The sequence below is a fragment of the Armigeres subalbatus genome, chromosome 1 (genome assembly GCF_024139115.2).
Source record: "Armigeres subalbatus isolate Guangzhou_Male chromosome 1, GZ_Asu_2, whole genome shotgun sequence".
Taxonomy (NCBI): domain Eukaryota; kingdom Metazoa; phylum Arthropoda; class Insecta; order Diptera; family Culicidae; genus Armigeres; species Armigeres subalbatus.
The window spans coordinates 232,799,761-232,825,164 of NC_085139.1; the positions used below are offsets into that span (position 1 = coordinate 232,799,761).

A 25,404-nucleotide genomic window follows, 5' to 3' on the forward strand; every position below is an offset into this window, starting at 1 on the left:
GAATTTATTTTTAAAATTAATCTTTCCCATTTCAGATATGACAAATATGGATATTACATTTAGTCCTCCTGTCATGCAATACATGAAAAAAAAAATAAAAGATAATTTCTAATGCAATCTGCTAATATGATAATATTAGTGTCAGTCCGACCAACCGGGAAAAAGCCGGGAATCTGAAAATTGATGAGTTAATCTGAAGGCACTACTGGTTCAGATCAGCGCAAGGTGGATAGAATCAAAGATGTTGTTAATACCTGTGGCCTCCATGCTTTTTAAGGTTTTGATATTAGCCAGTAACTCATTCAGCGGCGGTTCTTGATACGAATTGATGATGCTTTGTTCAATATTGTGTGAGTCAACAAAATGTCAACGAAATCAGCAGTTTTCTAGACGATCTAGTTGGTAGTTGTGCGCAATTGGTAGGTTGCCATCCTACAAGAAATTGCGTACAGAAGTATGATATTTTCTATAAAAATTAGTTCGTTAGAAATTCCAGAATGTGTTACACCCAAATTTGGCTTGAGATACACTAAGGAAAATGGACGTATGATTTTCAATCAAACCCTTTATGGAAATTTGCCACAAGGAATCTGTAATTCAATATGTAGCCTTAGATATGATGATTTTCATTTAAAAAAAGTTAAGTGCGGCAGCCTGGGTTCGAACCATGGACGTCGGGGTCGTGAGGCCGGTATGTAGACCACACGCCCATCGACGCTTGATTACTCGAGAAGGTAACTGCGTATAAGAAGCACTGTTGGTGGGATAATCAGTCAAAGATTCATAAGGCGCCAGTTATGAATTTCGATAGTTCAGTTCGCTGAGTGATAGGCTTTCTTGATAGAATCCATGTCGATCTTCTTCTCTTTGAGAAAATCAACGTTCTTAGCAAGTGGTTTAATGAAAACAGTCACAATGGCGCCTGTAGTGACGACCAACTAATTTTGTTTAAATGTTCACTAATAATCGCAAAAAATGACGCTGCACCCCATTGCATTTTATGCGTACATAAACCATAGAAAAGTACAAGGATATTTTTCTGTTATTTGACAGAAAATCATCATTATTTATTATTTTGTCTTGCGTGAACGAAATTAGGCGCTGATTGGAATGAGGGCACAGCGCGGTACATGAAGGAAGATGCCCCAAAACGCACACCCCTCCTCCAATCCGCCATGGAAAACGTCGTTTGGGTATTCTCTCATATTTACTCTGTTTGATATGTTCGGGGCAAAACTAGGCTTGAAATTATGTAGCTTAGGCGAACAAAGTGTCAAAATAATCGATAGAAAGATAAGAAAAACCTAAATTTTCCACATTTTGATGAAACATTAAACATTTTGGCGAGGCAAAACGCTCTAGTGGGACTAACCTACAATGTCCTACGCGTCCCCACGCGCTTGTCATACCAGAATTCTGAATCACCGACGCATGGTACTTTGTTCCATAACTGCTGCCAGCTAAAAGGCGTTTTGCCTAATGAGTTTTCCGGCCGCATAATGTCATTACTTTTTTAAAATGGTAATATTATCAATACGATTGAGATTTTGTACAATTTTAAGATGGCATTAGCTAACTATATTGTTTGTTTCATGAGGCAAAAATACCCGTGAAAACCGTTACAGCTAAGATATTAAAGCAGTCTTTGCTTAACTAGGGCACATTGCTCCCCTTCCCCTATTGTTAAACTTGAGAATGCTTCAGCTCTTCGAGTTGACTATTGTTAAAGTTGTTCTGACTTGCAGGTTACAAATTGCATGAACTTCTAGAAATATTTCGTAGCAGTACTGAATTTCTCTCCAGCGTTTTGTCTTCTGCATCGATGTGATCCTTTTGTTGTTATTAAATATGCAAATGCGTTAGTTGGATCACATCCTTTGTAGAATCGGTGCTGCCGTAGCCACGTACATGGTGGGTGGGGGTATGCAAATGCGCAAATTCAAATTCAATGATTCAAATCCTGAACATTCGTTTCATTAGTATGCAAATCGATGCATGGTACGAGGGACGTAGTTTTCCAGACACGGTGACGTAATTTTCTCCTTTTGAGAAAAACATCTTGGAAGCAACTTGCAGAAAGTTTGTGTACGTCCAGACGACGACAAGAACTATTATCAGTCATCCCTTTTCTCAAAACTTCAATCCGTGTTTGCAAACTGCAAAATGAAGAAGCTTTTCAATCATCAAAGAGACGGAAAGTCATCCCAAGTGGAAAACATCCTTAATCTGTTGCACTTGGAAAGCGTCTTGTGGCCGCACCTACTGACTTCCGTCGCAGTCTGGACCATAATCGTTTGATGTTTGATAGTGGCAAACTTGCTTTGAAGTACGTCTCTGCCTGTTGTAGACACATCACATCGTGCAGGGGAAAATACCCACGCCGGCGTTTGACTTGGAAGCCATTCCACTAATCTTATTTCCCTTTTCTCCGTCTTCCACAGATACCGCTGGATCAAGAACGGCAAAAAGTTCGAATGGCAAACGTACGACGACCGAATGTCGCAGCAGCCGGGTCGCGGTACGCTGGTCATCAAGTCCCCGCGGGACGAGGATCTCGGCCAGTATCAGTGTTTCGCCGAGAACGAGCACGGCACGGCCACATCGAATTCGGTGTTTGTTCGGAAAGCCGAATTGAACTCGTTCAAAGACGAGTCTGCCAAAACGCTGGACGTGGACGAGGGTTCACCGCTGAAGATGCAGTGCCAGCCGCCGGATGGTTGGCCCCGACCGAACGTCTACTGGTTGATTCAAAATATGGACGGTGGCATCAGTTCGATTAACAATTCGCGTATGACGCTGGATCCGGAGGGTAATCTGTGGTTCTCCAACGTGACGCGCGGGGATGCTTCGGATGATTTCTACTATGCTTGTGCGGCTTCGTCGCTGTTCCGAAATGAATACAAAATCGGTAACCGTGTGTTGCTGCAGGTTAAGCAGACCGGTATTTCGGCTGCCCAGAATAAACATCGTCCCCAGAGGCAGTACGTGTCCAGGAAGAACGAGGTGGCACTGAGAGGTAAGAAAATTGAAATGTTCTGTATCTACGGAGGTACGCCGCTGCCGCAGGTGGTGTGGACGAAGGATGGTCGACCGATTCAGTGGAGTGATAAGATACAGCAAAATAATTACGGTAAGTCGTTGGTGATAAAGCACGCATCGTTTGAGGATCAGGGAACGTATACTTGCGAGTCGTCGAACGGCGTGGGTAGCGCAGAATCGTACTCGATTCGGTTAGAAGTGCAAGCTGTTCCATATTTCACCAAGGAACCAGAAATCGTCAACGCCGCCGAGGATGAAACCGCGGAGTTCACTTGCGAAGCATCAGGTGTGCCAAAGCCGAACATTATCTGGATTCATAACGGAAAGCCAATTGACCAATCGAAACCTAATCCCAGACGACAAGTAGGATCGAACCGAATCTACTTCACCAAATTGGAGAAGGGTGACACCGGTAATTACGGTTGTAACGCCACCAACTCTTTGGGTTATGTTTACAAAGATGTGTACCTGAATGTGCTGGCCCTGGCACCGGAAATTACGGAACCACCAAAGCTGGAATACACCGTGGATCGACGCAACGTTACTATGACTTGTCGAGTGTTCGGTGCTCCCAAGCCAGAAGTCAAATGGATCCGTAATGGACGTGAGCTAACCGGAGGTAAATTCAAGATCGAAGCCAATGGAGATCTGTTTATACGTGGGGTCGAATTCTCCGATGCCGGTGAGTACACGTGTAATGCTGTGAACAAACTTGGCGAAAAATCTGCCTCAGGGGAATTGGTTGTTAAGGAACATACGAAGATTATTGACGAGCCTCAAGATTATGAAGTTGTTGCTGGAACCCAAGCAACATTCCGTTGTAATGCGGTAGCAGACAGTTCGCTAGAACTAACCATCGAATGGATGACTGATGGCGAGCCTATCGATTTTGATAGCCAGCCTCGATTTGTCATGACCAACGATTACTCGCTAACGATCTCAAAAACCATCGAATTGGACACAGGTGTCTACACATGCTTTGCGCGGACAGATTTGGACGAAGTAATGGCCAATGCAACGCTTACCGTCTACGATCGACCAAACGCACCTTCCTTGATGGGAGTTGAATGCCATCAAACTTTGGCCACACTTTCGTGGAAGCCGAACGGTGATAACCGATCTCCAATTTTGCACTACACAATCGAATTCAATACCTCATTTACTCCGGATACCTGGGAGATCTCCTCTAAAGACGTCCCTGCAACAGATTTCACCTACAGCGTGGATATGAGCCCTTGGTCGAACTATACATTCCGAGTGATTGCCATCAATAAAGTCGGCCCATCGCAACCATCAGGGCACAGTGAGGTCTGTACCACGCAGCCCAGCGTTCCCTTCAAGAATCCGGATAACGTTGAAGGCCAAGGTACCGAACCGAACAATCTAGTCATCCGGTGGACTCCGATGTCCGAAATCGAACACAATGCACCACGATTCCAGTACCGCGTCTACTGGCAGTTGGACACCGGAGTTGATCATTGGAATACGGAAGATATTTTCGATTGGCGCCAGTCAGAGCTGGTCGTTCGGGATCAGGAAACTTTCCGAAGGTATCGTATTAAGGTTGTGGCCATCAACGAACTTGGTGAAGCCAATGTCGCACCCAAAGAAGTTATCGGATACTCCGGTGAAGACAAACCACTGGAAGCTCCTTCCAATTTCACACTGATTCAGGTCACAGCCCCCACTTCGGCAATCCTCAGTTGGAACCCGGTTACGGAGGAAAGCATTCGAGGCCATTTCAAGGGCTACAAAATCCAAACCTGGACCGATGCCGACGGCGAAGAAAATCTGCGGGAAATTCTCGTCACATCTGATTCAAAACAAGCTTTGGTTACCGATTTCATCCCAGATTCTACCAACTATGCCCGAATTCTCGCCTACAACGGACGATTCAATGGACCTCCCAGTACGACACTGTCGTTCGATACCCCCGAAGGTGTCCCCAACACGATTCAAACCCTCGATGCCATTCCTCTGGGTTCATCGGCCTTCCTTCTGAAGTGGAAGAAACCACTGCAACCGAATGGAAAATTGACCGGATACAAGATCTACTACGAGGAAGTCAAGGGTACCTCATTCGGACCTCAGATGGAGCGTGAACCACACATCCATGACCCGAAAATCACCGAAGCCAAACTGGGAAAACTGAAACCCAGCACCAAATATCGAGTGCACGTTGTTGGAACAACGAAAGCCGGAGAGGGACAAGAGTAAGTTTTTGTTAACCGTTTGAACATGCTTCAACCTGCTAAATCAATCTTCTTCCACAGCTATTACATCGAACAGAAGACTGGCACCGGAGCGGCAGTCATTCCCGATCAGCCCTACTTCGCGTGGGAGCAGAAACCGAACGACAACGGCCAGGCGGACATCAAGGTCATCTGGCAGCCGAGCTTGGAGGGTAAGCCGGGATCGCACTTCTTCGTCAAGTATCGCATCAAGGGCGAGAACCAGTGGCTCATGACGGAACCGGTGCTGTACGAGAACCACCACACCGTGCACGGGCTGGAACCGGACACCAACTACGAGTTCCGCGTCGTGTCCGTGGACGGCGAGTTTCAGACGGAATCGTTTTCACAGGAAGTGGACACCTCCGGTATCGGTAAGTGTGTCACATTTGTCGTAAATTTCTTATTCGAGGTTGTATTGATGTTTTGCTTTCGATTTCTGAAGATACCCCCATCAAGGTACCGAGTCAAAATGTGGCCACGGCCGGGTGGTTTATCGGAATGATGCTGGCCATCGCGTTCCTGATACTGCTGCTGATCATCATCTGCATTATCAAGCGGAACCGAGGCGGCAAGTACGACGTGCACGACCGTGAGCTGGCTAACGGTCGGAACGATTACACCGAGGAGGGTGGATTCCCCGAGTACTCCCAGCCGTAAGTATCCGGATGCATGGAATTTTCTAAATACCCTTTTCGACCTTATACCTACAACCCTCATAATTCTTGAAACCCTCCCACATCTACCGCTCGCGGAGCACTACATAATACCTACCGATCAATCAAGACTGACCTGAACTTGTGTAGTTTACCTGTTTTGTTTTAGTGTCCAGCTAAATGGCTTGGGTTTTGGTTACTAACCCTGTGGTGTTTCATTCGCTTACACATCTTGAAGCGTGGTCGTTGTGGTTGTGGTTGGTAAATCTATTTGTTGTTTAGAATTCAGATATCTAGTTGATAAGAAGTCCTTTTTTACTTTGAAATTCTGTACTATAGGTTGACTGCCGTTTCATGCATAGTTGTCCCATGTCGTTTTTAGTTGATGGCCTTCTTGCTGCTCTGATGGCCAATAAAACAATACATCAATGGATTTAAGAACTAGAAAGGATTGCTGGCAAGCTGGTGTCTGATAGAAAAATAACTTGTCTGAGCAAATGCAACACCGGCAGGCGCCAGCACAGTGGGAATGACATAATTAAAAACGATATGGAACAACTATGCTTGGTACGGCAGGTGTTTGTGAGCGGGATGATTTCGTACAGTTGCCTTGTGGAGGCAATATTTTATCGATTCCCAACCCTAACTTCATATTCTCCCTTATGAGACATAATCTTCTCTTAAGAATGGATATAAATGAAACACCATTAAAGTAGCTCTTCTGTATCGCATACCCTTTCCACAACGATCACCGGTTCGACATTTACCTTCACCTTCGTTATCATCATAAACGCCAATTGCCATATGTTAAGCATTTTTCATCAACAATAACAGCTTTTCAACAGGACAAACAAGTCTCCCACTTCCCTGTGTTTTGTGTGAAGGTTGGAGTGTGTGTGTGCGTGCGTGTACTTGTGCATAACCACACTTTCTTGCCTAACCTGCCTCCTTCTACCAACAATATACATCCTTCTTGCCTTGCAAATTGTGCAGGTGCGAACAGTTTGCCTTCAATTTTCCACTACTTATAGTGTTCTAGATTAGATTGTTTTTCCTGAACCATACCTCCCCTCCTAACATTGCGCCGCCCTTGCATAACAAAACCCATCCCGCCAAATACCGAATCTCTCTAAAGAGCCACTCGCACTGAGGATAATACACACCCACATTAGTGTGGAAGCAAAAGGGTAAGCTAGATTATGAAACGTTGCCACCGTGACAAAGCTTCCCCGATTCCGGCATTGTCGTTCGTAGTCTTACCAATAGAGTAGGTGAAGGGTAAAACGGTTGAATCAACAATATCCCGATGTCGCGCCTCACATCACCCGAACCAAAACACACACAGAGAGCAAATAATGCATGCACGTACCCATTTCAAGGCTAAGTATAATGGTTATTTCCCATCACCACCTTCCAATTGTTTGGTTATTTTCCAGAAATCGTACAATCCTCATTCCAAAATTTTCCTTTATCGGGGCATTATTTGTTCGTTCGTTTATCCCACATATTCATACTCATTCTAAAACTTTCAGTTAATTACATGCTTTTCGGTTCATTCCTAATTTCGCCACCACATGCAATCTTGGTGCGGTTAGTCTCTCGAGGGCACCGGTCGTAATCAATTAGTCGTTAATTAAACGAAGTCCTGTACTCTTCTGTTCCGTTCCACCTCATTACTAATTCCATTATCTCTTGTAGCATTGTGTACCTAATAGGTGATAAGTAAGTCTAACTGTAGAAACGTATTAACCTGATATAATATATTTAATAGATATGAACACACATAACAGACTCATATCATACAACACTTCCATTTGGCTGACACTACTGTTTCAAAAATCTAACACACAACATACAACAACATCCATTCCACTCTATGCTATTGTTTTCTGTGTCATTTCCCCCACATGCTACTCTCATCCTCGTGTCGTGTCTGTTCTGTCCTGGTCATAGTGTATACATGTAGGAGTCTTCCGATCAGTAATACCGTTCCCACATAGTTAACTGCTAGATTGGTCAACTTTTGTATCCTACAACACTGGTCGAATCTCGAGTCACGACAGTGCTGACTTAAATAAGAGAATTCTTGCTAATGTAGAGTCTATATTACTTAGGGGAATGCCAACCCTTGGCTTCTTGGTTTCCACTTATTAATAGCTTCTGGAAACAATTTGGTGGAATATGGTAGATTATGAGAACTGAGAGCAAAATACCTGAAGTTTGCGTACTATAAACAAAGATACAAATTAGCGTATAGTCTTCATTGCCACTAGAAGTGGAGAATTTGTACGTTTTTAATTGTGCAATTTTCCTTATAGCGTTATGATAAACATATTCTAAATACTCCAGTTTTTTTTTGTTCAATTTTACAGTCTTCATCAATTGTTGAGAGGGAAAGGGGAAAGTTTTTCGTTTGGGTGATCCATCATCGTGCGTTGTCAGTCGTCGTATGCTTGGGCTGCTGTTTAGTGATCAGAACGCTCTTCCCCAGAGTCATGGGTGTCATCTGAAAGTTTAAATTGTGCGCGGCTCCTAATTCTGCGCACTTTGACACTAAAACATTTTTGACCCTTCCTTCGGAAGTGTCTATAATTTCACTTTGTATGCGTTACGCAGGTGTGTTACGTATTAATCTATCACAAATCTCTTGAATTTTTAAATAAAATGTATGGTATTCGAAACAAATTCACTTTGACATTGAAAATATAATTATAACAAATGATATGATATGGAATTATGCCTATTTTTCTGATTTGTTTCAAAGAAACAAACGATTTTAATTGAGGAACATATAGAAGCATGTTCAAAAAAATCTTCTCAGAAAAGCAAAAACGTAAAAATTGAAAAGGATTTCAAAAATTTCTTTAGTGGAAGCTAGATAGCAAATGTAAGCATGTTTTGAGACACTAATATATCACTTGGATGCATGTATGTGTGCGTATGTGTGCAAATTCTGAAATTTTCTACCATAAAAATCTCGCTCATTTTTAAGGTATTGAACAAGTTTAGTTTTACCAAATTAGGCATTCATAAGGCGAAATATATGTTATTATTGAACGCTATTGAGTTTCGCTCCGATCAATGACTGATTTAGTTAGTTCTTCTTTAAATAATATCGAGGTCTCTGGAAATTACGAGTACAATATATGTAACCAGCGTTACGAAAGTTACCAACCATGTCACAATAAGGCAAAGACAAAGGTGCTGTTTGAACGAGATGGCGCCACAACATTTAAAGTAAAATAAATTTCCTTGTATGGACAAATCATCCGTTCTCATTAACTACGCATCGCATCAATATGAAACCTAGGTCAAAAAGCAACAAATATTTTTTAGATTTTTTGTTCCCACGACTTGTTTTACAGTTCTAAACAATAAAAGAGATTTCATTGTACTTCCATACTAAATTCTAGCTGTATACTTTCAATTTTTTCAAGACTGTTCTCCACCTCGTGTGTGTGGAAGCAACATTGAAAGCTTACGATATCGAACAGCAGATGTCACTAGTGTATATGCAATATTACATTGATACAAATACACATCAACACCACCTGTCGCCTGATAATGGAAATATTGCAATTATACCATCAGGTGTAGTGGCTGTTGTTAAAATATTTAGGAAGGGCTTCAAGCGGAATTTTTGCTAGAATGCAACTGACGATCTCCTATAGTTGTTCAATCCGACGAGCGCCTTATAGATAGGCAGCATGATGTACAGTACGTTATCATTCGTTGAGTTGTCACTCAACCCATGACATCCGCCTTTGGGTAGGCAATTATTTTGTCACTTTCACCTTAAATCGCCGTGGGAAGCTGTAAATCGCCGTGGGAAATTTTCTTTATTATTATGTTTACTTACATGTCATCAAAAAGTTGGCAATTTATTGTTGTCATGCGCAGATAATAAAGCAATAATTTAGCGTTGATAATGGAAATATGAAGAAAAACAAAATCGGTAAAATCGAAAAATGACGAAAAATGGCCTCCATTTTTTATGTAAGCAGCGCTAAAACGCACGTAAAAAATTGAGCAAAAAAAATATTTGGACTCATTTTTTTAAAGCGGAGTGCAAAAGCAGATTATTTGTTGCTTCAATATGATGAAAATCGGCTTCCAGAGTGTAATATCTATCTTATAGAAAGCATTTTATGTTGCGCAGAATATGGCACAAAATTTACTTTCTGTTCCTAATTGTGCGCGCGGAATGGATAGGTACAATAAGCCTGGCTTGTCAACCCAAATTGAACGGAGCAACTGCAGACTCGTAGCGTGGACTCCCAGCGCCCTTGGCGAAATCTTTATTGGGCGCCCCTCACTTTCTTGCATGTTCAAAACAAAGATTTTTTTTTCTGCGTTGTGGACTTAGTGAGCTTTTACGTCATTAATTCCTGCCTTTTAATCTGCATATTGCATTATTCCAATAAGGCAAAGACAAAGGTGCTGTTTGAACGAGATGGCGCCACAACATTTAAAGTAAAATGAATTTCCTTGTATGGACAAATCATCCGTTCTCATCAACTACGCATCGCATCAATATGAAAGTTAGGTCAAAAAGCAACAAATAATTTTTAGATTTTTTGTACCTACGACTTGTTTTCCAAGCGGAATTTTTGAACCTCAAGCGGAATTTTTGCTAGAATGCAACTGACGATCTCCTATAGATAGGAAGTAAGGTTTAGTAAAAGACCAGAATCTAGAAGAATCTATTTTTTAGGAATTTTACGATTTTAATGACGCTAATAAAAAGACTGGATCCATTGCGTGGATCCATGCCAAAATAAAAATCGTTAAAAAATGTTGTCGTGATTTAACGCACTTGTAGTGGATCAAGCCAATAAAATCCAACTGCCAGTCGATGGCTGGGTCGCTGTCGGACCCAGTCGCATCAGTAAGAACTCTATTTCGGAGTGTATTAAAGGACCTTCGGAATCGTCATTAGACCTATTGATAAACTCCAACTGTAGAGTTGGTCGGTAATTTGAAAGAACTATTGACCTTCAATGAAATTCAGCTTTGTAGTGAATTGGTATTAATAGCGATTGGACAAAGTCGTATCAAGAAAAAACTGGACCTTCTAGACCTATTCGGATCAAAATACATAACTTTCTGGAATGGCTCTATCGTTTTGGTCTTGGTGGCACTGGTTGATTTTATTGGTTGATTTTAATTTCAACTTTGAATTTGGTCAGTTACCATCATTACGGAAATTCCTAGATTCCGATTCTCGTATTCGTCATGCCGTTAGATGAGTACCGTCATTTCAAATACTCATCCTTGTTTAAAGTTTTACTAGTTTATATAGATTCAAGAGATCCATTTTTTACAGTCTACTCTGTGTTTCTCCTTTAGCATATTGAAGTTCTTATCTAGAGCTCCTTCCTCAGAAGCTTATTCCATGTATCTTTCCAATGGCCTTTTCTGTCTCTCTATTTAACTTCCTTTTCTGTCAGGTAAATGATGAATAAGACAGAGAAGGCGATGATACAAATCTCCCAAATTAAGGGGAACATGCTCTCTGTGCCGACGTTGTGATACTTGTATCAGTTATTAACGGAAAAGGGCCTTCCGGAAATTATTCAAACGATTGATTACGGATGTAGTACCTGATGGGAATCGTTTGATAAAACTTTTGAACTAAATCACTTTGAACCAGTGAAATTGAGAATATTTGTTCATCATTTCATATAGTGAAATCATTTTTTTGTCTTTATTAGCGAGACTTTCAGACCGGCGAAACTCCTGACTCAACGATTTTGGCAGCTCAAGGTCGGGTGGGACTATCCAGCAACCGCGCAAGAGTGGCAAGAACTCCCTGTTATATTTGCACCACATCGGTATTCCAAGATGCGCGATAATCGACGAAACGATTGCGTATGATTTGTACGGTTTCTCTGATGCTTCAACTATGGCGTACTGGGCCTTCATCTACTTGAGAAGCCTGTTTGCCGATGGTTCGGCGAAATTACGACTCCTCACGAGCAAATCGAAGCTGGCTCCCCTGCATAATGTTTCCATTCCTCGGAAAAAGTTGTGCGCCGCTCTTCTGCTCACTCGACTAGTGCAGAAGGTGTTACCAGCCCTGGATATGAAGTTCCGGCAGGCTGTCCTGTGGTGCGATAGTACGATTGTCCTGGCCTGGATAAGGAAACAACTGAACCAGCAACAATTATTCGTGCGAAACCGAACCGCTACAATCCAGGAGCTTACTGGTGACTACAAATAGGAATATGTCCGATTCCAACGAAACCCAGCGGACATCGTTTCCTGAGGTCAACTACCCGAAGCATTGATGCACAATAGTCTCTGGTGGGACGACCCTGAATTTCACCATAGAGTCGATTACGAAACCGATTCGATAGAACCCGTCCTAGAGAATCAACTATCAAAGTTCAGGGGAGCTATTATAATAGCTATAGCAAGTCCAGCCGTAAATATCGAACCATTTCCATTCTTCTCGAAATACAGTAGCTTTAGCACGATTCAACGCATAATGAGCTATGTACTGCGATTCGTAAAAAATACTGGAAAACTACCGATCCAACGCGAAACAAGCCGAGTTACGTCGATCAAGTCATCATACATGTAATCCAACTCATACATTTGGCGGATGAAATAAAGCATCACTCGCCAATGAACCATGTAAAAGACTCGCAAACCTTCGTCCTATAGGACGATATATTTACTTCGATCGACTACTTCGTGTGCGAGGTCGTTTAGATCATTCCCTACCACCATTTGAAGGGCGTCATCTCATAATTTTGTCCAATAAAGATCCCGTCGTGCGATTATTGATTTAGCAGACGTATGTCGAACTTCTACACGTCGGCCAGATCGGTCTAATAAATGCCTTGCGACAACGTTACTGGCTCCTAATGTGTGTGTGACATGTTTTCGCCCAAACCGAACCAACACCAGACAGCTAATGGCCAATCTTCCAACGGCAAGAGTGGTACCCTCCGCTCCATTTTCCGTCACCGGTCCTCATCAAGCAATGAGTACGGCTTCCAGCATTGATTAAATTATACGTCTCCGTCTACGTGTGTGTAACAAATAAATCCGTTCACCTCGAAGCTGTATCCGACTCAAGTACTGATGCCTTCCTAGCGTCCCCGAAACGGTTTATTGGTCGACGAGGTTTGGTTCAGCCACTAGACTAGCCGCTACCAGTTTCCGAGAAGGCACATCACGAACTAAACAGGCTATATCAAAAATTTACGATCAACAAAATCTAGACCCCTTTGAAGATTTTTGCCGCGCCTATGACATTGAGTGGCATTTCATTCCAGCGGATGCACCGGAATTCGGCGGCCTTTGCGAGGCCGCAGTCAAGTCCGCGGAGATCCACGTGATCCACATCCGCATCGTGAGCAACGTCAAGTTAACTTTCGAGGAACTCACACAAGTTTGGTTGAGATCGAAGTCGTGTTAAACTCTCTCCACTGTTCACCATCTCTAATGACCCAGCCGACCCGCTGATGATTACGCCGGCCCACTATCTGATCGATCGTCCACGCACGGCCATGGTCGAACCATCCTTGGAAGATGTAAAGACAGCATCTCCAGCTCATGGGCGAACACCCGCGAATACCTCAACACGCTACAACCTCGAAAAAAGAACCTTCGAACCCTGCCGAATATTCAGAAAGGAATGGTCGTTCTTCTTCATGATCGAAATTTACCTGTATTATACTGGAAAATGGGTCGCATCACCGCGGTCTACCCTGGCGAAGATGGCTTAGTCCGAGCTGTCGACGTGCTTGTGAAAGGAGTAACCTTTCGTCGCCCCATCAACAAGATCTCCGTGTTACCCATCGAAGACAACGTCCCTATCGCTGAACATGATTGTTGAGTATTCTCAACCGGGGGAGTATGTTCCGTCTACCAACCGTCGGAAGCAAACCAGCTAAGAATAAAAAGCACACCGACCAGTGAGCGCCGCACTCGCCTTATTTTCATAGTTCCTTCAGCAACGACAAGAACAGAGCAGAGTCAACCTAACCATGCCCCCGACAAGTTCGCGCCAGCAGCAGCAATAGCAGTACATAATTTAGTGTCGAAAATGATAATAAAAAGTTTGTAGTGCATATATGCTCTCTTTCCCTACTCGAGAAACGTAGAAAGTTTACCCCCTGAAAGAACCCAATAACACCACCAAGTGTTTTACGAAGAGCGAACATTTTTCTCCATATGTGGGCCTGAACTTGAGCCAAGAAAGTAATTATGCAGTCAATGTTATCAAATCATATTGTTTATTGTTTGTTGCATCGACAGACGACTAGGTTCCAATGATGGTTATCCTAATTAATACTAATAAAAGTCATCAATTGAATCGTCTGTCGGGATAGATTAAAATCAAAACCTAGGGCAACCTCGTTGAATGTCCGTTGTAGACCCACCAGCGCTCCACGTTGTCCGTAGTTTGTTCTACGAAAAGGTATCCTCAGCATTCCGTTATTTCGCAGTGCCCTAGGTTGAACGTTCAAGTTTAATGATTCCAGAAGTTCAGGGCAGTCATTTCTGCCTAGGAACGTAATCATTGCCCGTGCATTGCGCCTCCGCAGTTGTAGACTTTCAAAATCAATCAATTGACAACAGCTGCTGTAACTGGGTCTCGCCATGGAAGCACCCGAAGAGCAAAACGAATAAAACGGCGTTGAACGGATTCAATTCTTGCTGATCCGTTCTGGTAACTAAGATGTCAGACATCGAAACCATATTCCAGCGTAGATCTAACCTGCGAACAGTACAGTGACTTCAAGCAAAAAACGTCGGTGAAGCCCTTGGCGATGCGAAAGATGAATCCCAATGTTCTAGAGGCCTTCTCCATCACATAAGAGACATGATACTTGAATGTTAGCTACGTATCCACGATCCTTTATCTACTTTATCTACGATCCTTTACGCAGTCCACACGTTGCATCACAGATCCGTTGAGCTCATAGTTGGAAAATCTTGGCTGACGTACACGAGTGAAAGAGATCACTGAGCATTTGCTAGGATTGACAACCACTCGGTTCAATTGGCACCAAGCGGCAAATGAATTAATATCTTGTTGTAGGTCCATTGCATCAGAGATTGGCCGGAGAAATGCATAGAAATTCAATCATCCGCATACGATAGTCGCGGTCCTCGGAGCACATTGTTGACATCGTTGAAATACAAGAGGAATATCAAGGGACCAAGATGGCTTCCTTGAGGAATGCCTGAGGTCGCCGAAAATTTGGTGGATTGGGAATCACCCACCGTAACATACACTTCCCGTCCAGTAAGATATGAATGGAACCAGCGCAAAAGATAACCAGCTATGCCAAGTCTTTCCCATATCGCAACCATAATAGCGTGGTTAATTTTATCGAAAACTGCAGTCCGTATAAACAATTTCGGCTATCCTACGAAAGGCGGAAACACGAAAGGCGGAATACGAAAGGCAGAATGAACGAAAGGCGGAACGATACAAAAGGCAGAAACACGAAAGGCGGAATCACAAAAGGCATAATCACGAAAGGCAGAATTGCATTAGGCTGTTTTAACTTATGCGGACATTCTAAACCAACAGATCAAATGGCGTGATTCTCCTTTCGCTACAAAAAGATACACTTTGGCCGTTGATCGGCCAGATGCATGTTTTCTTGTTGTTTAGTGGGGAGACCTTTTGTAGCTCAGCGATAAGACATATTTTGTACAAAGCATACCATGCTGAAGGTAACTGAAATCGAATCTCTTAACGGTCTGTTTTTGGGTTGCAAATTTTCTCGCCTTTCCGAAGCATTTAAATCGTACACTTAAAACTCTGGATGTGCTTAATACAGTGGCGTAGCCAGAAAATTGGTCTGGGGGGGGGGGGTTTTCTGAACATTTTTTTTTTCGAAAAAAAAAATTCCTTCCAAAAGTTTTGTCTCTGGGGGGGGTTTTATACCCAAAACCACCCCCGTGGCTACGCCACTGGCTTAATAGATACTAAGCTAGGAGGCTGTTAGTGTTTCAGTTGTGAAATGAGATTTCAATAGATAGAAAGGGGCTACCCCGTTTGGCATAAAGTCATAGAATTACTTTTACCTTCACTTTTTGGCAAATAATACGTTCTGAGGGAAGATCTGCTTGGAATTGGTAAATATATTCTGGGAAAAAGATTCAAATGGAATACGTTTCTCGACAGACAGTTTTCTGCGAAATTGAAAAGAACCTAAATCGTTGATAAGAATATTAACGTGTAGCCACCTGAACTGAAAGAACAGCCTATATGCAGATGAGGGAAAATCTCATATTGTAATTATAATTTATATAAATGCCAATAATAACTATTCTAAAGGAATTGTAATTTTTTCTGAGTATATATTATTTTTAATCAATTATGCCAAACGACCATTATACCAACTATTAAGCCAAATTATTTTATGGCAAACGGTTTACCCCCGATAGAAATTAGATAAAAATACGAAGAGGCGTGCTTTTAAAGAAGGAATCATATCCTCCTTCAACTTAGACCGGGCAGATGCGAGCCTGCAAAGAATAAAATATGTCCTCCTTTACCTTAAGCAGGCGCCTGTGTAAAACTAAGAAATGATAGAATTCTGCCTTTTGAAATTCCGCCTTTCGTATTTCCGCCTTATGATATATTCTGCCTTTTGTTACATGTATAAGAAAGTCTGCCTTTCGAGATTCTGCCTTCTATGATTCCGCCTTCCGTTTTTCCGCCTTTTGTTAGAGTCCCGATAACCAGCTATGCCAAGTCTTTCCAATATCGCAACCATAATAGCGTGGTTAATTTTATCGAAAACTGCAGTCCGTATAAACAACTTCCGTTTGTGATTTCTGCATGAAGCTGTCGGAAATGCTCGAAGTTAGGCACAAGAGATTAGTAGTCGTCGATTTGCCTGAGATAAACCCATGCTGATCGGCACTCAAATGTTGCTTACAAAGAGATTATTATATATTCTGTTATCACTAGCTCGAATAATCTGGATACAACGCACAAAGATGAGATGCCGCGATAATTGTTGACATCTTTTCGATTATTGTACACGGGAAACATTGTAGCGGTTTCCCACGCGTACGAAAAAAAAACCACTGGATAGCGATTTATTGAAAATCAATTGATTGTGAGCGATAATAACACACGAAAGTTCTATGAGAAGTTGAACCGTTCACGTAAGGGCCACGTGCCACAGCCTGATATGTGTAAGAACATAAACGGGAACCTTCTTACGAACGAGCGTGAAGTGATCCAAAGGTGGCGGTAGCACTACGAAGAGCACCTGAATGGCCTTGTGGCAGACGAAGATGGCGGTATGGTGATGGACCTGGGGGAACGCGCGCAGGACATAATTGGAGATTGGCCGGCTGAAGAACAACAAAGCCCCTGGGGTTGACCAACTACCAGGAGAGCTATTTAAACACAGTGGTGAGGCACTGGCTAGAGCGCTGCACTGGGTCATTACCAAGATTTGGGAGAAGGAAGTTTTGCCGCAGGAGTGGATGGAAGGTGTCGTGTGTCCCATCTACAAAAAGGGCGATAAGCTGGATTGTAGCAACTACCGCGCAATCACATTGCTGAACGCCGCCTACAAGGTACTCTCCCAAATTGTATGCCGTCGACTAGCACCAATTGCAAGGGAGTTCGTAGGGCAGTACCAGGCGAATTTTATGGGCAAACGCTCCACCACGCACCAGGTGTTCGCCATTCGTCAAGTACTGCAAAAATGTCGCGAATACAACGTGCCCACACATCATCTATTCATCGATTTCAAAGCCGCATATGATACAATCGATCGGAACCAGCTATGGCAGCTAATGCACGAACACGGATTTCCGGATAAACTGACACTGATCAAATCGACGATGGATCGGGTGATGTGCGTAGTTCGAGTTTCAGGGGCATTCTCGAGTCCCTTCGAAACCCGCAGAGGGTTACGGCAAGGTGATGGTCTTTCGTGTCTGTTATTCAACATCGCTTTGGAAGGGGTAATACGAAGAGCAGGGATTAACACGAGTGGTACAATTTTCAATAAGTCCGTCCAGCTATTTGGCTTCGCCGACGACATAGATATTATGGCACGTAACTTTGAGAAGATGGAGGAAGCCTACATCATACTGAAGAGGGAAGCCAAGCGGATTGGACTAGTCATCAACACGTCGAAGACGAAGTACATGATAGGAAGAGGTTCAAGAGAAGACAATGTGAGCCACCCACCGCGAGTTGGCATCGGTGGTGACGAAATCGAGATGGTAGAAGAATTTATGTACTTGGGCTCACTGGTGGCTGCCAAAAATGATACCAGCGAAGAAATTCGGAGACGCATAGTGGCTGGAAATCGTACATACGTTGGACTCCGCAAGACGCTCCGATCGAATAGAGTTCGCCGCCGTACCAAACTGACAATCAACAAAACGCTCATTAGACCGGTAGTCCTCTACGGATACGAGACCTGGACGATGCTCGTGGAGGACCAACGTGCACTCGGAGTTTTCGAAAGGAAAGTGCTGCGTACCATCTATGGTGGGGTGCAGATGCGGACGGTACGTGGAGGAGGCGAATGAACAACGAGTTGCATCAGCTGTTGGGAGAACCATCCATCGTTCACACCGCGAAAATCGGATGACTGCGGTGGGCCGGGCACGTAGCCAGAATGTCAGACAATAACCCGGCGAAAATGGTTCTCGACAACGATCCGACGGGCACAAGAAGGCGAGATGCGCAGCTGGCAAGGTGGATTGATCAGGTGGAAGATGACTTGCGGGCCCTCCGTAAACTGCGTGGTTGGCGACGTGTAACCATGGACCGAGCTGGATGGAGAAGACTCTTATATACCGCACAGGCCACTTCGGCCTTAGTTCGATGTGCCTTTTCAAAAATGCGATGGGAAATTCCATTTCGATGTCATGGGCCCACTTTACTCAGAGCTTTTTTCACGCATTATACACAATTAAGATACGTTACAAACATGTAGCCCACAAAGGCCCCTGTAACCAGTTCTAAACTGCCACAACAGATCAACCAACTGGTCGCAGTGGAAAATGTACCCAACAAGAAAAAAACCTTTTCTGATAGGTCATTTCTCTAAATCTGATAATGGCGGCGTGAGAGCCGAATTAGTGTCAAATGACATTAATGTCATGACGTTCCGTGACATTTTTTTAAATTCATTATCATGCCTCACACTTTGTATTTAGAACAATGGTCTGTTCGACAGAGCTCTAGGATCTTTCAAGCATTAAATGTTGATCAAAAAATCCGAATTGTTAATAACTTCTGAAAAAAGTTATTAGCAAATTAGTAATTGCAAGCCCACGCCATTATTTTGACATTTCCCGTCACTGAAGCAGAGCTTTTTTTTGTAGTGCTCTCGCAACGAGAAAGAACCGTGTTTGGAAAAGCGCTTGAGAGCAGCGCTTTTGGCAGTTTTCATTCTACGAAGCTGACAGGTCTACCAAATTCTACCTAATATAAAAAAAGACAGGTCCACCGTCTTCGACCAGAGGCCGCACAGACTGAATACTTAACACCTAGCATTATCCAACGGACAGGACATTCACACAACACCCATTGGACGCGAAAGAAGGTGTTTCGGACTACCATTCCGCGGGAGGCTGCGAAGTTTATGCATCGTTGGCCGTTGTCATTCGATACGGTGTGCAGACTATCCGGTCCGACGACCGGTCTATACATTTCCTCCCTTCCTACCTGTGCGTTCATGTCACCGATGACGATTTTGACGTCCCGCAGTGGGCATCCATCGTATGTCTGCTCCAGCTGTGCGTAGAACGCTTCTTTCTCGCCGTCGGGTCTCCCTTCGTGTGGGCAGTGCACGTTGATGATGCTATAGTTGAAGAAACGGCCTTTAATCCACAGCTTGCACATCCTTGCGTTGATTGGCTGCCAATCACATTACTATTCTAAATGATGTCTTCAATCTTGTAATATGAACTTGGTCATATTTACACATGATGCAATAGTGTCCGAATGTCCGGTACTCGGGGACACTTTTCTGAACCGTGAAAGTTTTCACCAAAATTCATCATCAAAATACACCTCCCAAAAACGTGTTTAAATGATCAAATATAGTTTGTATGAATCATCAATAATCATATTTTGTATATATGGTATACAAGTAATCATAATCCGGATGCTTAGAGAGTTTTTCATTAAATGCCTGGGGGATCTCCCCCTATAGTTTTGACTGATAAGTGTTGACGCCAAATTATTAATGAATCGAATACGCCAGAATTGTGGGTGCCCCACCATTACCATAACTCTGGGCCTTGAAGCGACTAAACTTTACTAAGGTGGCGCCATTCAGCCTTGTAATTATTAATTTCAAATCTTTCAACCAATTTATACCTTATTTCAAAAATAAATAAAATCATCTGGAACATGTATAACTTAAAACCTTGAAAACTTTATGAGTGTATTGAACGTAATTTTTAATCCTGGAAATTTATTGAAAACCCTGGAAAATCAGGGATTCTTTATTTTGAAAATATGTTGCCACCCTGTCATAGAAACTCCTTGAGATCACCTGGAGAAATGAATTTTCTAATTTACACGAATTGTTAGAACTTTGTTATTGTTACAAGGATCAAACATCCATTTATTTTTCCTCGAAGGTTATAATTGTTTTCAGGTAATAGAAATATTTTAGAAAACCCAAAAGTCTTCTCGAAATTTACAAGAATGTACTTATTACGTAACAATCTAAAAATTTTTTGACAACATTTTACTCTCAGTTCTCAGATCTACAACTATTTCATCATCCTTCTCAAGTATTTGCATGCTATACTAGGTCTCTTCTTACCCGTCACTAACAACGGTTGGGGTTTCTCGGATGGTAGCGATTCTATATGTGTAATCTAATCGATAGCAACATTTCGTTATGGAACAGATCATCACTTTCAAAGAAAACCAACCCAAATTGGCTGTAAATACACATATTCTAACGACCGTGTTGGTCTGCAACCAAGAAAGAAGGGTTGGCGCGCTAATGGCTTTAAATTCCTGTACATAATTATGTATTCCTGGCAGGGCAATTAATTAAACCACAACAAGTAGGGTAACTACTACACTCCTTTTCTTGCTTCGATGGTAATTCCACTTGTAAATAATGGCTCCAGGTTCCGTTTGTTTAATTTAATAGATATTTCCCCCTCACTCAAATTCATTGCGATCTAACGTGAGGCACAATAGTTTCGTCATATCGCCATACACTAAATGTGGTACGCCTTTCGTTTGTGTAACTCACACATACCGCAGTCCTCCATCCATATTATCACACCTGACTTCTTATCAAAAAAAAAAATCATTTCCGCTATCTATGACCAATGACCATCATTCAATAATCCCCTTATTCGAAACTAAAATAAAACGGACGAGCCCCGGCTTATAGAATGTTCGAATGTCAGCAAATTCTCTTTGTTTTCCAAAAAAAATCCTTTCGTCAAACATGCTTTGTTTCGAACAAGGATTAAGCATCGAGGTGAAAGTGGTGGGTTCAGGATAATGAAAAAAAAAAAAAATCTCGGAAAGCAATAGCCATGAGCGGCTCCGTCCGGATCGAGGATACAAAAAAGAGTTTAGTGTTTTGCGTGATTACAGCTTGGACAATAAAAGCCAGGGTCGGCAGTCGCTGAGCTCGCAAAAAGTCGGACCGGAAAGTGATACTGATTCCATGGCGGAATATGGTGAAGGTGATACAGGTAATACAATAAATGCTACTCTCATTGTTTACCCCTTTTATTATTTTGAAAGAGTTTCCACTTTTGAAAAATGCGCTGTCAGCTTCATTCCATCCCGAAATCCTTTCCTTGTTTTCTATATAGAATAGTTTATAACTCAGGATTGAAGAGTGTTTTGGCAGTTTTTTTTTGTTTTCTTGGCAGCTACCAGTCTTAATTTACTTTTTTTTATGTATAATTTGTTTATTATTTATTTTAGCTCACGTTATTTTTCTTTTTTTGGCCTATAAATAATAATTTATGTCGATTGATTTTAAGCTTGTCAGTGCTATACACCCGATTCTGTTTTTACACGGATTTTTTTTACACGGCCGTGTAAAAAAAATTCCATACAAAATTTTTGCAAAGTTGCTCCATTTTGCATGATTCGTCGAGAAATCATAAAACTTTTTTTACACGGATTTTCAAATTTTGAACTGAAAACTTTTTTTACACGGAACGCATCCCCCGTGTAAAAAAAGAATCGGGTGTATTCATAATAATCACTACCACGTTAACTAGTGGATTACTTATGAATACATCATTCATATGGAATCAAAAAAAGCGAATTATTTTGTTTTTTTTTTTGTATCAGTTGTCGAAATGTATTGCTAATAGAGCGTGAATCGTGATAGTAAACATAAAGTGACGCATTTAGATATGATGTGTAGAGTTCAAAGCTCAAAATATCTAATACGTCTAAAACTGAATTCCACAGTAAATATTTGAAATTTCGTTTTTAATATAATAGGACCTTAATACGACTGCTATAAAATTCTATTTCATTAAATACACTTTTGTTTATTATCTCTATAATTTTATAAATAATATTTGAGCTTATTCATGGTTTACTATTTTATTGTTTTTATTTCTTTCCAATTTCCTTTTTTTTTCACAAAAATTTTAGAAGGTATGAATGAAGACGGTTCGTTCATCGGACAGTATGGCCGGAAGGGCAAGAACGCGGACAGCAACTCACAGGCGTTTGCGACTTTAGTTTAGTGTTTAGAAGCGAGTAACAATCAAATGTGTTTTATTTTATTTTATTCGAAACGATCGCTTAGAATAAGGTCGTTTGAAAACGATGGAAGAAAACTTGGTAAATCGTGAATTGTTATCATGATTTAGGAAAACAGTAGCATTCGGTACAACATACAGTTGTATGATTATACAATGACGATGATAATAATGAGAATCAGTGCAGTTTTAGGACCAGGTTAATCAAAAAACACTAGCCAGAAATGTATTTGAACTATATGAGATATAGGGTTAAAATTTGCGAGTATTTTTTTTGTATTGTGTAGGAGCAAAAATCAAAGGAAACACAAAAGTACGCGGACAATTCGGAACGTATTTTTTTATGTTTACAAGAAGCGTTGTTTTAGAGCTATTGATAAAGTAAGTTTTTGAAATTTTGAACAGTATAATTTATTTTCAATTTTGTTTATAAATTATTTATTCGACGTCTTGTGAGTTTGCTGTTTTCTGGAGAAAAAGAGGAGTGGATTATGTTTTCTTGTTCCAACCATGCAGTTTTATGACATTAGGATGCAGTTTTAATTTCTTTTGTTTGAAAGGTAATTTAACGTTTGAGTTTATGTATTTTGCTATGTAAAATGTGTCTGTATTCAAAAAGTAATCGTTTTGCGTAATTTTAGGCGGTCAATTCACTGAAGATGGATCCTTCATTGGGCAGTATGTACCCGGCAAGCCGCCCGTCAGTGCTCAATCGACGCCGCAGAATCCTTCACTGCAAGGAGCTAATGCCGGTATGGCCACGTACGTCTAAGTTAAATTAACCGCACTGTTGCATCCCATTCGTTCGGAAAGCTGCACGGAATGATCAAATCAGAACCGCTGGAGAAAGCAAACCGTGAGAAAAACAACATGCATCACGTACAACTTTTTTTTGCAAATTTGTTTTGGAGAATTTTTATCGTTCTTTTCTGAGCTATCTGATTACCGTATAAACACAATAGACTAAGTACGACTGTAGCTGGCGACCAGCTCGAATGTTTAAGGCAGTTCGTTCATATTGATCAACGTGATAAAATCATACATTTTTGATTCCATCACTCTGTCTTGCGAAATAATGTAACTCAAAACAAATGTGTTCAACGCAAATTTTTAAACAGAAAACAAACTCAAGCATCTAACAGGAAATCACCATTCGTTAATAAGAGACAGAAAAATCACTCCATTACAACAACTACTACAATCTCAGTACAAACTACAACAATTTCCATTTCGGCAGTGAGCTCCCTTTTAGCATTACGGAGCTCTCTCTCTATCTCAACGTGCTTTAATACCGGCGAATAATGTACGAGATGACCGTCTAATCGCAACCGACGATTCTCTCAAAGAGTTGGATCGATTCCGGTTGCAGCAGCTATCTGCTTAATTATTATCTTCTTAAAAATATTAACGAGATATCTTAGTCCGATCCCAGATAAGGATTACTTTCCCCATTTCATTTCTACGTTGTTCCTTCGTTTATGTTTAACCGTCACGTCCTACAAACATCCAATGCTGTATAACAGTTTATTCGGCAATCAATCAGTTCCGAGTTGGCTTTTACAAGCTTTTAAATAGTGAACAAACTGTTTGTCGGGACTTGCAAACCGCTTAGTAGATCTGATTATTTTTGGCGTCCCCCCGTCTCTGAGAAAAAGAGAATCTAGCAACTACCATAATTCAAGAATCAATTTCGTCCAGTAAATATGAATCTCTTTGTTTAGTTGTACTAGTTGCTTAAGAAACCTGTAAAGGAAAATAATCATCTCTCTCGGCACTGCTCGTAATATTGATCATACCGCGAAGAGCTGCCAAGATGTGTAAACGTCTCTATAGCTTAGGTTGTTGTTAATTTTATACCCGTTTATAAAATTAGTGCAAACAAATTGAAAGGATGAAGAATGAAGTACGAAGGATCGCAGAATTTGTAGAAAAAACAGGACAGCACAAACAGATTGACTTACGACTTGGCAGCCGAATAGAATCTCAACATCACAACCTTAAAACCCCTCAGAATCTGCTAAATCCACAAATCGAGCGAAAGAGAGAGAGATCGTGTCTGTATATAAAGCAAAACAAAACAACAAGTGCTGCTACTATTATTACTTTTAGAAAACAACAAAAAAAGCTATATATTTTATATTTTTTGCTCTAAATGCAAATCTACTCTTTTTACGGATATGAGGGAAGATCGTACCGCAAGACGAAGGCAAACAAAAAATCGTTAGAATGCAATTCTCTGTTTTTTTTCTACTTAGTCAAACAGACGAACTCTGAACACATGACGGAAAAGTATCGCGCGAATTCCTTCGAATTATTATTATTACTAGTTTTAATTGTTTAGTGCGAAAATCAAAGCTAAATGTTCACAAACTTTTATTTGTAATAAAGAAATTCTTTACAAACAATTAAACTTAAGTTTCGTTCCTTGCGTTGCTTCTTATGGTTGTCACGTTTTATTTGTTTTAGTTTTGAAGATTCATTTCGATTAGTTTATTTTTTCCCCTTGCATTTATCGATATTGCATGACTATTTGTTCAAAAGCAATGAGTCTGTCTCTTTTTGTATCTGTGGACTTTGTGCTACGTCGTGAAACACTTCGGAGTCGATTTCAGTTCTTTTCCGCTGAAATGAAAAAGCGATGGTTCGGTAGACGGTAGAAATAAAGCTTTAATGGTGCAAATGAAAGACGTGTAAACTAGTACTGCTAGACAACAATGGCATATTCCAAAATATCTGATCCTACAGATAATCCC

At 41.4% G+C, this 25,404-nt stretch overlaps 1 protein-coding gene across 9 annotated transcripts in view; it reads left to right on the top strand.

Annotated features, from left to right (window-relative positions):
- LOC134205861 (neuroglian) overlaps window positions 1–25,061 on the top strand; it is a 160,754-nt gene extending 135,693 nt beyond the window's left edge. For 3 of the 9 annotated variants that reach the window (XR_009978211.1, XR_009978213.1, XR_009978212.1), the window contains exons 5-10: window positions 2,442–5,252; window positions 5,313–5,644; window positions 5,716–5,926; window positions 21,498–21,616; window positions 22,542–23,211; window positions 23,293–25,061. Coding sequence is in view for 1 of the 9 variants with exons in the window: in XM_062681520.1 (XP_062537504.1) it covers window positions 2,442–5,252; window positions 5,313–5,644; window positions 5,716–5,926; window positions 21,516–21,616; window positions 23,293–23,423 (3,586 nt within the window). In the remaining 8 variants the exon portion in view is untranslated. The remainder of the gene's footprint in view (window positions 1–2,441; window positions 5,253–5,312; window positions 5,645–5,715; window positions 5,927–21,497; window positions 21,617–22,541; window positions 23,212–23,292) is intronic. The other 6 variants (XR_009978214.1, XR_009978215.1, XR_009978216.1 and 3 more) reach the window with 6 other exon arrangements.
- The last annotated feature ends 343 nt before the right edge of the window (window positions 25,062–25,404 follow it).